General features: G+C 47.5%; 1 protein-coding gene across 4 annotated transcripts in view; it reads right to left on the reverse strand.

Moving 5' to 3' along the window:
- Nucleotides 1-1,589: 1,589 nt before the first annotated feature.
- LOC128346476 (ceramide synthase 4-like) overlaps nt 1,590-14,451 on the reverse strand; it is a 115,338-nt gene continuing 102,476 nt past the window's right edge. For all 4 annotated transcript variants that reach the window (XM_053299855.1, XM_053299853.1, XM_053299854.1 and 1 more), the window contains 5 exons: nt 9,072-9,164; nt 8,655-8,783; nt 6,866-6,972; nt 5,839-5,995; nt 1,590-3,428 (listed from right to left, as the gene is read on the reverse strand). In XM_053299855.1, the coding sequence (XP_053155830.1) occupies nt 3,228-3,428; nt 5,839-5,995; nt 6,866-6,972; nt 8,655-8,783; nt 9,072-9,164 (687 nt within the window). In that variant the 3' untranslated portion in view covers nt 1,590-3,227. The remainder of the gene's footprint in view (nt 3,429-5,838; nt 5,996-6,865; nt 6,973-8,654; nt 8,784-9,071; nt 9,165-14,451) is intronic.

Genomic DNA, 14,451 nt, shown 5'->3' on the forward strand with positions numbered 1-14,451 from the left:
TATTCTGTAATGAACCACCTAGTCATGCTGATTCTTCCAGATTAGCCCCAAAGCCCGATTTGAGTGTTAGCCAGAACGCCAGAACAGTCTCATTAACAGCATCCACCATCTTGAATTGGGGTGGATGACCTCATCACTATGCCTTTGAGGTGTCCCTACAACTGTACCAAATTTGGTTCAAATCAAGTGGTTCACAAGTTAGCCCACTTGTGCCTCAAACATTCATGCAGCTGCCATCTTGAATTGGACTGGATGACATAATCACAAACGAAACCATTGAGGTGTCCCTATGTGTCACTCACTAAAACTGTACCAAATTTGGTTTGTATTGGTCCAGGCATTGCAAAATTGATAGCGGGAGACACAGACACACACAGACAGAATGACAGGTGATCTCATAAGCAAGTAGGCTAAGAAGTAGGCCTTATAAAACAGGTTTTTAAAAAAACTTTTTGTATTGTATTGGTTTTTCCCCCCTTTTAGTTTTATGTGTTTTAATTGTATGTTTTACTTAATTGTTGTTTTATTGTTGGACTTAGTGAGACACCCAGAGAACAAGTTATTATGGAGCTGCCAACAAATAAAGTTATTATTATTGTTATTATTATTATTAGAAAAACAAACACATTTTGAATGAAAAATCTAAGGGACAACACCTTAAGAAAGAAATTATCTTCAGCAACCCCATAATCCTCTCAAATTATTTAAACATAACTGGATTTTTTTTTTTACACCAGAACATGCTCAGGGAGAGCTGGAAACTTATATTAAAATTATTTTTTAGAAGAAATTCTGAATAAGACACTTCCCACTGACCTGTAAATACCACATTTTGCATGGACAATCCTGCCACTTCAATTAGCTGAATGAACTACCCTATCCCCAGTCACTTACTCTCACTCTTACACTTACTATTCTCTGGACTGGAATGGTGCTGGTTTCTCTGTGGGTCTAGGTGTGTGTGTGTGCGCACACAGTGGCAAGCAAGCGAGGTGGTGCTGGCTGGTGCTACTCATTGTAGGTGCTTGCCTGGGGCTATTGTTTGCCTCCGTCTCCCTCTCCACTCATGCCTTACTCGGCCGGGTCTCTCTCTCTCTCTCTCTCTGCTCATCTCTTGCTGTGCGTCTCTGTGTCCCTGTCTCTCTTGGGCTGCTGCTACTGTTAGTGTCTCAGTCTCTCTCAGGCTGCAGCTAGTTTTGAGAGCGCAGGCAGGCGGTGCAGACCTAGCCACACCTGGCCCAGCCACACCTGGCCCTCAATGTCCCCCCTGTGCAAGAGGAAATCGTGCGGGCGGGCAGGTGGGCTGCAAGCCTGCATGGCGGGCGGATGGGTGGGCTGTTGTGGGGCAGCTGGCGGCGGCACAGCTGCCACCTGCTGGACATTTGGAGGGCCCCGGGTGGTGGAGGACCAGACGACGGACGGGGAGTCTGATCCAAAGGGCGCCACTGAACACAACCCACAAACGCTCAGTTATTTTGTCTTAAGATAAAACTAAGTCAGTGAAGAACTCAAGAACCCCCTTTTGGGGTTGGATATATACTGATCAGTCTACTTAGAAATAGGGGTGACAGACCGTTCACGGACAGTAACACTTTTGAGTATATTTTAATTTTTTTGTGGAACGGAGTGTTTGTGGGATTAGGTTAAATAATTTAGTAGGATTATGTCAGATCTTTCATTCACAATGTCTGTTGTTCTATTATGAGGCGATGCACACGAGCAGCAGAATCCGGCCAAGGAGCCCAGCCCCGTTTCTGTGGCTTGTGTTCAGCAATGGGAGCGATGCGGCCCCCGGCAGCAAGCCAGCCGAAATGCCCTCCCTCTTAAAGGAGGTTAACAGAGCAAATGCTCCATGAACCCCATTTTTTGGGTTGTGTGTCTGCCGCGGCTGCTTGCAGCTGTGGCGGACACACTCGCAGGCTGAGGGGACCCCAGAAGTGCACCGCACATTACTGGGGCTCGGTGGGGGGACGGGCACCGCCTGACCCCCAGAACTGCCGGACAAGCTGCAGCCGGGTGCAGGAGAGCCCAAGCCAAGCCACCGCTCGCAGCAACAGGCCAGTGATCATCTGTGGGGGAAGTGGGTCAAACTGCTCTCCCCACAAACCCCCTTATGGCTCTTCACACTAATCGTGCCAAGGGCCTCACTGTATTGTTCACCAGGCTCCCTTGAAAAAGATTATTTTCAAAATGCACCGGGAATAAAGCATCATCCTTTCCACCGAGTGGTTCCTCTCTTTTGTTCTCGTGGTGATCTACAGCGGAACTCATCCCAGATATGGCGGGAGCCAGCATGCCTCATTTTTAGCATGCACCATTTTGATAAAAACAGAGACACGCCCTGGAATTTGCTTTCTACGATGAGCTTATTGGTTCCAGCAGTCGGGTGTGCTCAATATGGCACCGGAAGGCGGAGTCACGCGACTCAGGAAGAGAACTGGGAAAATACAGCCCAAATGGTAGCACTAGCATAGCTTCCCACCTGCCACCCAGCCCTACTCAGGAGGAGGAGGAAGAGGCCCTCCTGTTGCAGGATCATAGCCAAACCCCTCCTGCTGGGGGCAGCGTGGCAGTCTTCCTTCTAGCTCAACACTTCCTCGTGGTGCCCTGTGGACGGGCCACCCAATATCGCCAGTTCTCCCATCGCCTTTCTCCTGCAGTTCCTGCCACTTCAAATGTCCTCCTTGCACTTCTACCCGGATCCCAGCTACAGAGACCTCTTGACGGCATTTCCCGTCTTGCGATGGCCGGATCGGCTGCTCCTGCACCCCGTCCCAAGCACTCCGCTGGGCTCCGGGCTCTCCAGCTTCTGTGTCACATCGAGATGCTTCTTGATGAACCACCACGTGGGGCCTCAGCCACGTCCCAGGCTGTCACTGCCTCCTGAATCTGGCCTCATAGCGCCCTAACCTCTCAGAGTTCGTTGGGGGAACATGCTGGGGGCTATTTGGTGGAGATGCGCAAGTGGGCGGCTGCAACGACCTCGCCAAGCTGCAATCAGAGCCGGCTGAAGAGAGAAGGCAAGGCCAGCTTGAAGCGACGCCATCCCTTGTGTTACTTCTGGCTACTCCAAAAGTAATGTAAAGAACTGAAGAGATCAAGAGAAGAAGCAGAGAGTGTGTATTCTGCAGAGGGCAGAGAGTTGGCTAGGAAGCTAGAAGGGTGCCCTTCCAGGCCTAGGAGAAGCAGGAGCAACCTGGCAGGGGCCGGGGCAAGGCTGGCTCCAGTTATCTCATCTTGGCGTGGCTGTCGGTGGGCCGGCTCCTGCCATTCAGCTGCAGGGGGGTCTCCTTGCCAATGCCAAGGCAGCTGCCGTTGCTGTTGGGGCTGGGAGGGAGGACCCCGTTCCTCTTGGCTTCCTTCTCCTGCAACGTTTCTTCCTCATTATTCTCGCTGTCTTCCGAATCGCTCCTCAGGTCCCTTTCCATCTGCAAAAGAAGCGAACCGTTGTGAGGAACAGAGGAAGCTGCCTTATGCCGAGTCAGACCCTTGGTCCATCTAGCTCGGTACTGTCTACACAGACTGGCAGCAGCTTCTCCAAAGATACAGGCAGGAATCTGGAGATGTCAGGGAGGGAACTTGGAACCTTCTGTGTGCAAGCATGCAGATGCTATGGGGAATATCTCATAGTGCTCACATGTAGTCTCCCATTCAAATGCAAACTAGGGCAGACCCTGCTTAGCAAAGGGGACAATTCATCCTTCTTACCACAAGACCAGCTCTCCTCTCCTTTGTCCCCTGCCCCCTGGGCCAGCTCCAGGTTTGAGGGCCCTCTGGTTGGCATTGCCCCCCCCATGGGGGAAGGGCTAGATTGATTGATTGTGCCGTCAAGTCGGTGTCAACTCTTAGCGACCACATAAATTCTCTCCGGGATGATCTGTCTTCAACTTGGACTTTAAGGTCTCTCAGTGGTGCTCCAGCCCAGGGATTCTCAACGTTGGGTCCCCAGATGTTATTGGACTTCAACTCCCATAATCCCCAGCCCCAGTGGACTTTGGTTGGGAATTATGAGAGTTGAAGTCCAATAACATCTGGGGACCCAACGTTCAGAATCCCTGATCCAGCCCTCTCAAAGGGCTGGAGCTCAGGGGTAAAACAGGCAGAAGGTGCCAGCTCCATCCCAAATCTGTCTGAAGATTTGGCAGGCCTGGCCCAAGCTGAACCAGCACCTAAAATGGCAGGCAAGCTGCCGCCCCCATCCCCATGACACATGCCAAACGTGTCAGCAGCATGAACCCATGCTAACTTTGCCAAGAGGCACCTTTTCAAGCAGGGATGCCCTTCTGTTTAGCAACTCTGATAAACTGACCATGGGTGGGGGGTTGGCGAAGGCCAGTCTTGTGAAGGATGGCTGTTGATATTTCACCAGTGAGAGACGAAATTTAGGAGAGGAACTCCTGTTAGCAGGATCTCTCTCTCTCTGATTTTGAATGGACCAGCTGAGCTTGGGGCGGACACACTCGGGGAGGACACACTCCAATTGAAGGGAGGGTGCAGGGATGTGCGTGCGTGCGTGAGTGAGAGTGAGCAAGCTCAGTTGGCAGTTTTTTGATGGGAGAGACAGAATTAAATTTATAGCTGAAGTTAAGTAGGACTTTATGAGGGCTGTCCAAATGTCCCTCTTTTTGTTCTCTTCTACCTTACAAGAGAGCTTAATTCCCACCCATGCTCTGCTTGACTACTGCTAAAGAAAGCTAACATAGCAAAGAAGACATCCAGACCTGTGGTGCTACCCTTGGAACTCCTTGTCACTTGGGAAATTGAGTGTGTAACTGTACAATCGAGAGCAAGAGTGGGGTCTTTGGTGGTAGAACGAGCCCTGCTTAGCAGGAAGGGGTTGCATTTGTATACATTCCATTTCAGGAAGGGCCTTGCTCCTTTTAGGAGATAATTGAATTAAGAGCTGGGATGTGTTTTAAGTATCTGGAGCAGCCGTGAGTGGTAATAAAAGAGTGCCTCTGAGCACACACATTGTTATGATATTTTAAAGATTTACGGTTGGCTGAGAATCCAGAGCTGGTAATGAGCAGTAGCAGTAATCTGGATAAACAAACAAACAAACTGTTGGCTTATAATAGAAGATATTTGGGAAAAGTGAGCCAAGACCAGTTTGTGGAAAGATGGAGCTTCTTTACTGAAGCTTGGAATGATCATTTCCAGGATAAGAAACATCCTTGGGCACGGTTCTCCCTTCTCCAGCTAACAGGAAAATGTGAGGTTTAAAGCTAGGAGCATTATGCAGAATTGAGATACGGAAGATGGATATGTTGAGTTGAGAAATGATGAGTGTATAAAAATGGTAGCTTTTAAATCTGTTTGCTTTTGTGATATGCAAATCATGGATATCATGAACAATGTTGGGTGTTTGTGAGTGTGTGTGAGCGAGAGCGCGCTGAAATGTGAATACATAGCATTACTCACAAAAAGTAACCTCTGCTTACTGGGGATTGCAGACAAAGACTTTCAGAAACTCAGCACCCCTCTTTTCAGCTCCTGAAAAGTCTGTCCCGTTGCTGAATCTGTCTAGACAGTAATTTATTCCAATTTCAACATAAATTCCCAACCAGTTTTTTAACCAGGCGTCTCCATGATGTTTAAACATGTCACATAATTTCTTAGCGCCATCTGCTGGCCATCTGTGAAAAAGCCATGTGTTTTCAATACCATTTTTAAAGCAGCCTTGAAAAGATACAGGGGATTTCATGGAGTGTCAGCAGATTGTGCTTGAAGTTTACACAACATCCGTCAACATCATCAGGACACATTCTGATATTTCCTGTCAAAGTGTGCCTAAAAAGTTGGAATAAGTCATTATCTGGAGAGCCTCTCTGTGCTTACTGTGCCACGGAGGAGGAACCTGTAAACCATGTGGATGATCATGCAGGACCAGAAGATATGCAGCAGCTGGAGGACCATCAGGAGGCCGTTCATAAGGTAGTAGCCAAGGAAGGGCTGGTAGATTTCCATCGAGTAGTAATATGTGTTGTAGAGCACCCTGTGGGATGAAGAAGGGGTCGGAGGAATCAACCTACCACAGCATTTCAGGAAGCATTCTATCCATTAGACTGCACGCTCTTTGGGGCAGAGACCTGCCCCTTCTGCTGTAAAGCACTCTGCAAAACACTCTGTACACTGAGGAGGCTTGAGAAACCGTGAATCTCATGGGCCACTGTGTGAAACAGGGTGGTGGACTGGATGGGCCTTGGGCCTGATCCAGCAAGGCTGTTCTTATGTTCTTATGAATAACTATTATATTGGAGAATTTCCATGGCACCTGGATGTGGCCGCCTGGAAGCATCTCTTCCTTTGGCAACAACAGATGAAGCATCCCCACTCGGGGCAACTGTCTTGCCCTTAAAAATCAGACCTCCAACCCTCCTGATTTACACGCGACTCAAGCAGGCTCAGGTTTAAATGCATCACTGCAACCTGGTAGTTAGCAGCAGCACAAGACAACTGTGTGCCTGAGAAAGAGTGCCAAATTCTGCCCTCTTGCATGCACCCTCCTCCCCCTTCTTCCTTTTTTGTAAATGGGGGGGAGGGGATCTTGCTGGTGCCCCAGTAATCTGCCACCTGAGGTGACCGCCTCACCTTGCCTCATGGTGGCCGCAGCTATAGTGCTGGGGGAGAGGAAGTTGGGAATGTTTTGAACTTGTGGTTTTCTGGCAAGTGGGTAGAACACATCTAGGGACCCTCCCTTGCTCTGCCCGGCCATGCTCTCCTCTCCCAAATTGCCACTTCCTGCATCTCAACAGTGAGCTGGTGAGGAGAGCTGCACTCCTCTGGTTCAGGTGCAGCACGCCTGGGACTGCAGCTTGGGAGGCAATGAAACAGTGTGGAAAAGCAGCCTGAAGCTAAAACTTACTTGTAAGGAAAAACAACCAGCCGGGTAAACAGGAAAATGGCGGAGAAAATGATAAATAGAAGATCACAGATCTTGCGCCATTTCAGGTAGTTGAAGATCTTGGTGGGCTGGGGTGGGGTGGGGGGAACAGAGGAAGAAATCAAGAGTTAGATGAGAGAGTCCCACCTTGCAGTCTTGCTGCAGAATCAACCCAGCTTCAGCCTGGGTTTGTGCACATCCCTATCCATTTGTGGACATGATTTGTGCACATCTCTATCTATTTCCCCTCCAGCTACTTTGCCTTGCCTTGCCTCCACCCCCCACAAATTAACAAGGGGAAAAGATCAAGTACTTGAATAAGCAGAAGCTCAAATGGCTCTGAATATGACAGTGAGAAGAGTGACCACACAAAAGTGGCAAACCTTCTTTCAAACCACCTTCAATTCTCTGGTGGGGGAAATGGCTTCTAGTATATTCTGACGCCTGACTGGAGATCCCAAAGCAGTTTGTACTTGGAGATATGTGCGAAGGGCACTGCTTCCTCTTTGGGCCTTCTTCTTTATGGTATTTACAGTGAACTTGAATACCTTCTGATTGGCAGAGTCCTCGTAATTATTTACCAAACTCCAGCATGTACCCTAATTGTCATTTTGGAGTTGTCTGTGGGCTCTTCCAAGTGGTGATTTATTCCAGCGTCAGCATAAATTCTGATGGGAAATGTAAGAGGCATCTACATGATGTTCAAATTCGTTACGTAAGTTCTTGGTGCCATCTGTTGGCAATCTGTGAAGCAGCCATGTCTACTTCAAGTTTGAATAAAAGTTGTATTGGAGTATTAAAATATATGAGCCAGCTATGGTGGTTGGTACCATCTGGGAGGACAAATGCTCATTGTGATGTTGAGAAGGTCTACACCCTTAGAGATGGAGAAGAGGTGAGAACATTGCAATACTTTCAGCATTCCGAGTGTTCTTATGCTTTGATTAACCTGACCATTGTGCCTACAGCAGCTACGTTTACACTGGTGCTTTAAAAGCTTTAAAAAGTTTTACGAACACAAACACTACTGTATAATGTTATCCATGTTGACAGCAGAATGGAAATGAAAACTGGCAGGAATGTTCTCCAACGATTACTCCATGGAGAGAGGACAGCAATTTGTTCACTGTTACTCTAACCCTTTCCCCTGTGCAAAAATGATGGCAATTTTACCCTAATAGTTTGAGGGTAGGGATAAAGAAGAGGTGATAAACAGAGAAAGCTGTAAATGACATAATGTAGTTACTGCTTTTCTATCTCTAGCGGGGTGAGATAGTACCATTTGATAGTACCATTAATGAAGACAAAGACAGGTCCAGCCCGTGGCGGGTATCTCGAAGTAAAAACCGCTTTGGGACCTCAGTTTGGGCACCAGAATATCTTAGAAGCCATTGCTTGCCCCAGAGAATTGAAGGTGGTTAGGGAACCTTTGTGTAGGAGTACTATTGTGCAGTTCTGCAAATCCTACTTTTTAGCACTACTAAGCCATCTTCTAGCTTGTTCCACAGGTGGTTTTTGGTCCGTGGAAGTCAGCTGCTGTCTCGAAGCTCTATGACATGGCCTCTGGATTACAAAGCAGCTTTTGATGATGGAAAGGAAGCTTAAACAAGTACACTTGCTTATATTCACCCCCTGCTTGTACCCCAAGAGGGAGTGTTCCTTGGAAACATGGCATTCCTTCTTCCTTTTGCACCCTGTGCCCCAAATTACAAAAGAGGGAGCCTCCACCACCTCGGCTGGTTGTCCCTCCTGGGCCATGAGCATCACTTACCTCCAGGAAACAGTCTGATGCGTCATGTATGATCATGACAAGTGTGCCGATGCGGATGTAGTTGGCGCAGTACGAGAAGCTGATGAGCGAAATGGTGATGGCGTGGTGGACAATTTGCTCGTAAAAGTCCTGTAGGGGTGGGAAAGTAATGGCTGTGGGATTGCTGGGGCACCCCAACCCAGCCAAATGGGGACCTAAATAATGCTGAGGATTCCTATGGTGCTTTAGTAAGCGGCGAACTGCTCATCAGTAGCGATGGCACGTGTGCTAGCCAATACAGTCCTCTTGTGCAAGTACTTTCCCACTTGTGCAAGTACTTTCTCAGCACTCACAATAGCAGGAAGAATTGCATCTGCCCAGACATTTGACATGGATGGGGCTTAACCTCGCTCTGCCACAATGGATATTCCTATTCACCTTCCGTTTGACATCAAAAGGCAATGTGATGACCAGGGAGCAGTAGAAGGAAAGCTCCAGCATGTAGTAGCCAAACGTGGAGTAGAGGAGCGGCTGAAAGAGAGAAAGGGGAGAGGGAACATAGGAAGCCACCTTATACAGAATCAGACCACTGGTCCAACTAGCTCAAGATTGTCTACACTGACTGGCAGCAGCTCTCCAAGGTTTCAGTCAGGGGTCTTTCCCAGCCCTACCTGGAGATGCTGCCAGGGAGTGGACCTAGGACCTTCTGCAGGCAAAGCTGATGCTCTACGACTGAGCTATGGCTCTGTCCCCAAAGGGGAATCTCTTACAGCAGACAGGACTCATCCAAATACAAACCAAACCAAACCCTGCTTCGCAAAGGGGGAGAAAACCTTTCTCCCTGAGAGAACTTAGCAGTCATGGGATAAGGGGACAAGTACATGTGTGTGGATTGCTAACTGGTTGAAAGACAGGAAACAGAGGGTAGGTATAAATGGAGAGTTTTCACAATGGAGGAAAGTAAGAAGTGGGGTCCCCCAGGGATCTGTACTGGAACCAGTGCTTTTTAATTTATTCATAAATGATCTAGAAGCAGGGGTAAGCAGCGATGTGGCCAGATTTGCAGATGATACCAAACTCTTTCGGGTAGTGAAATCCAAAACGGATTGTGAGGAGCTCCAAAAGGATCTCTCCAAACTGGGTGAGTGGGCGACAAAGTGGCAGATGTGCTTCAGTGTTGGCAAGTGTAAAGTGATGAACATTGGGACGAAAACCCCCAACTTCAAGTATACATTGATGTGATCTGAGCTGTCGGTGACTGATCAAGAAAGGGATCTTGGCGTCGTGGTGGACAGCTTGTTGAAAGTCTCGACTCAGTGTGCAGCAGCTGTGAAAAAGGCCAATTCCATGCTAGGGATCATTAGGAAGGGGATTGAAAATCAAACTGCTAATATTATAATGCCCTTATACAAAACTATGGTTTTGTATAACCTGGAGTACTGTGTACAATTCTGGTCACCACATCTAAAAAAGGACATTGTTGAACTGGAAAAGGTGCAGAAGAGGGCAACCAAGATGATCAGGGGCCTAGAGCATCTTTCTTATGAGGCAAGGCTACAACACCTGGGGCTATTTAGTTTAGAAGAAAGATGACTGTGGGGAGACATGATAGAGGTCTATAAAATCATGCATGGTATGGAGAAAGTGGATAGAGAGAAATTCTTCTCCCTCTCACATCACACTAGAACCAGGGGTCACTCCATAAAATTGATTGCCAGGAGGTCTAGGATCAACAAATAGAAATACTTTTTCACACAACACATAACTTGTGGAATTCTCTCCCACAAGATGTGGTGACAGCCAACAACCTGGATGGCTTTAAGAGGGGCTTGGATATCTTCATGGAGGAGAGGTCTATCAACGGTTACTAGTTGGAGGGTTGTGGGCCACCTCCAGCCTCAAAGGCAGGATGCCTCTGAGTCCCAGTTGCAGGGGAGTCACAGCAGGAGAGAAGGCATGCCCTCAACTCCTGCCTGTAGGCTTCCAGCGGCATCTGGTGGGCCACTGTGTGAAACAGGATGCTGGACTAGATAGGCCTTGGACGTGATCCAGCAGGGCTGTTCTTATGTTCAATTCATGTTTGCTACTGATGGGCTAGATGAACCTTGCCTACTGTGAATTTATCTAACTCTTTCTAAGAACATAAGACGAATCTGCTGGATTATACCACGGTAGGTTCACTTAGCCCAGCGTCCTCGTTCCATCCTGGATAGTTCCAGGAAGTTCACAATCAGGTCACAATGGCCGTATCCCTCCATTGCTGGCCTTTCCAGCAAATGCTGCTCTGAGGTAGACTGCCTCTGCCCACCGAAACTTCTCTGAGCTATCATGGCCACAGAGCCTCTGGTAGGCCTCTGCTCCCCTACAGCTACTGCTCAGCCTGGGAAGTATCCTTGAGCCAAGAAATCTGGCACGCACACCCTTCCCCATATCAGCCCTGAAGTGACAGTAAGGATCGGAGGGAGGACTAGGCCTCACTTAGGGCAACTGAGGGTGGGCATTTCCTAATAAGGGGGGAAGCCCGGAAAAATCAAAACAGAAGGACCAGTCCAGAGGACTGGGCAGAAATGACACTCACAGCCACCAGAAGCAGCTTTGGTCTGTCCCAGGAGGGCCCTGAGGAAGCAGCGGGCTGACCTGCTGGGGGCATGGGAAGGCCGCCGCCTGTGAGTAATAAGGACTAGGGATGTGCCCAAATCATTTCGGCGCCTCTTTGAAGAGGCGCCGAAATGATTCGGCTCCCTGCAGCTGAAACATAGCATAGCATAGTGGTTAGAGTGTTGGACTAGGACTGGGAAGACCCGAGTTCGAATCCCCGTTGAATTGTGAAACTCACTGGGTGACTCTGGGCCAGTCACGTATCTCTCGGCCTAACCTACCTCACAGGGTTGTTGTGAGGATAAACATAACCATGTACACTGCTCTGAGCTCCAAGGAGGAAAAGCAGGCTATAAATGAAAATGAAAATAAATAAATAAACAAATAAATGTTTTGGTGTGGGGCAAGGGGTTCCTTTTTAAAGGGAGGCAGGCAGGTCCTACCTGCCCCTCCTGAAAGCCTCCGCTGCCCTATGTCACCCCATTGTGGTGCTGTTTTAAGAGAAACCTCCCCGTGAAAGCGGCAGCCTGTGCCGCAGTCTCCTTCAAAATGCCCCACCGCGGCGACGGGATGCTTCCCCCAGCATCCCTCGTGCAGCATTGGCATGCAAATGGCACCTCCCCACCCCGTGGGATGTGCCCAAAGTATTTTGCGCACATCCCTAATAAGGACCAAGTACAGTTAGACGAGTGAGGAAAGTTGCTTTTCCTTTTCTGTACTGCTTGGAATCTGAGTTGCCTAATTTAATGAAAACACTCTCTCAGAATCACTTTTATGAAAAGACAATTAAGAACATAAGAACAGCCCTGCTGGATCAGGCCCTATCTAGTCCAGCATCCCGTTTCACACAGTGGCCCACCAGATGCCTCCAAGAAGCCCACAGTCGGGGTGAGGGGGCATGCCCTCCCTCCTGCTGTTGCTCCCCTGCAACTGGTACTTAGAGGCATCTTGCCTTTGAGGCTGGAGGTAGCCCACAGTCACCAGACTAGTAGCCATTGGTCGACCTGTCCTCCATGAATTTTTCTAAGCTCCTTTTAAAACCATTTAAGCAAGTGGCCATCACCACATCCCGTGGCAGAGAATTCCATAGATTGATTATGCACTCGCTGAGTGAAAAGGTTCTTCCTTTTGTTGGTCCTAAATTTCCTGACCTTCTCTTTTATGGGATGGCCCCTGGTTCTAGTGTTGTGAGAGAGGGAGAAAAATTTCTCTGGATCCACTCTCTCTACTCCACTTGTCTTTATTGCATGCCTTTTTCTTAAAATCTAATAATAAATCCTTGTTGCTGAAGTGTGCTACTCTTCATTTTGGGTCTGCATTAGTCACGTTGTCTTTGAAGGCCTAGGACTGCTCAGCCATTTTTGGAAGGGGTTTTCCACCCCCTCCCTCCCCAGGAATCTTATGTGGAATGAGTGGTTTGTCCCACATTTTCAAATCTGAATTGCTTCCTTTCTGGGCAGGGTCAGCTGGTATTCCATGGGGCAAGCAGTGGCCCCCAGTTTCTCTCTTTTTCCAGCTTCAGATGAACAGCCCCTGTCTGGGGCCAGATTTAGGGACCTGGATTATCTGGAGAGATCCTACCCAAGGATCGCCTGGCCATTGAAGCCTGTTTTCAAGTCTGGGTAAGTTCAAAGCTGGCTTTAACCTCTTGGCAGCTGCTCAGATATTTTTTGGTAGTTAGGGGAAGAGGCCAGCTGCAACCCCCATTTTGGATTCATTTTACAGAACGTAGGGTGCTCCAGATATCTCATGTTATATGAACCCCGCAGTGATGGAGCCGTCCAGAATAAATTCATATGGGGCGGTCCATGTCTGCAGCTTTTTAGAATGAGAGATATTATTAAGGGGATATTTCCCCTTAACTCTTGTTCTCTTTCACTCAAAATCTGTGAACTCTGTTAAAGTGCTGGTTATTACCTTTAAAGCCCTGAACGGCTTAGGTCCGAGTTAACTTAGAGAGCGCCTTCTTCTACATGATCCCCAATGCATGATAAGGTCATCTGAGGAGGTCCGTCTCCAGTTACCACCGGTTCGTCTGGTGGTGTCTCAGAGGCGGGCCTTCTCTGTAGCTGCTCCTGGGCTGTGGAATGCACTCCCGGCAGAAATCCGTAATTTGAGTTCATTACTGTCTTTCGGGAGAGCCCTTTAAACCTCTCTGTTTGGCCTGGCCTTCCAGGGTTTTTAAACTACTGTAAACTGTTTTAAATTGTTTTAAATGGTTGCCCTGGTTTTCCAGGGTTTTTAGCTGTTTGCATGTTTAATTGGTTTTATTCTGTTTTTATAGTTTTGATTTTAATTGTTAACTGGTTTTAATTGTTTTTATCCTGTTGTAAACTGCCCTGAGTTATTTTGAAAGGACAGTATATAAATCGAATGAATGAATGAATGAATGAATAAATAAATAAATAAATAAGAGAATCCCATTTATTTACTTTAAGCAAAAATACAAATAATTTATCATTTTGTAAGCCTTAATATACAAAGGGCAACAAAATCTTAAAATCATTAAAAATGATTCAGTGATGCATTTTCATTGGGCATAGCTCTGTTCCAATATATAATAAACAGGGTCCAATCTGGAATAAATGCTTCAGTACTAATTTTCCTTTCCCATACACATATGTGATGCAATCTTAAGCATTAGTGTGCTGTTCCACAGCTTATGTTTTTAGATTCCCAGCACTGGAAGTTGCAGCTCTTTCCAGGTCTAGCTATTCATACTGTAGCCTGCTACTAAATTTGTATGTTCTGGTTTAGTTCTGTGATAACAAAATAATACTACACTCTCAGGGTTAAAGAGACTCTTGTAATGGATAATTTCATGGATACACCCCAATATATGGCAGAAATGTATTGATTAATCCAGTGTAGGATTGATATTTTGATAATACTGATTTAAATTAGTAACAAAATTAATTTTAATTTTTTTTGGGGGGGGGGAGAATTTGTAAAGAAAGAGGGAAAATATCTGGGTTAAGTTCCCAGCCATGTTTGCCTTTGAAAAGGTCAGAGTCACGTTAATTTCACACTGTGTGTGTGTGTGTGTGTGTGTGTGTGTGTGTGTGCGCGCGCGAGAGCGGTGAGTTTGGATCATCTTAGGGCAGGGGTAGGCAACCTGGGCTCTCCAGCTGTTGATGAACGACAACCCCCACTATCTCTATCTGCAATGAATTGCAGCTGGGGATGATGGGAGCTGTAGTTCTGAAACAGCGGGCGAGCC

This window comes from Hemicordylus capensis, chromosome 2 (assembly GCF_027244095.1).
Source record: "Hemicordylus capensis ecotype Gifberg chromosome 2, rHemCap1.1.pri, whole genome shotgun sequence".
NCBI classification, from domain to species: Eukaryota; Metazoa; Chordata; class Lepidosauria; order Squamata; family Cordylidae; genus Hemicordylus; species Hemicordylus capensis.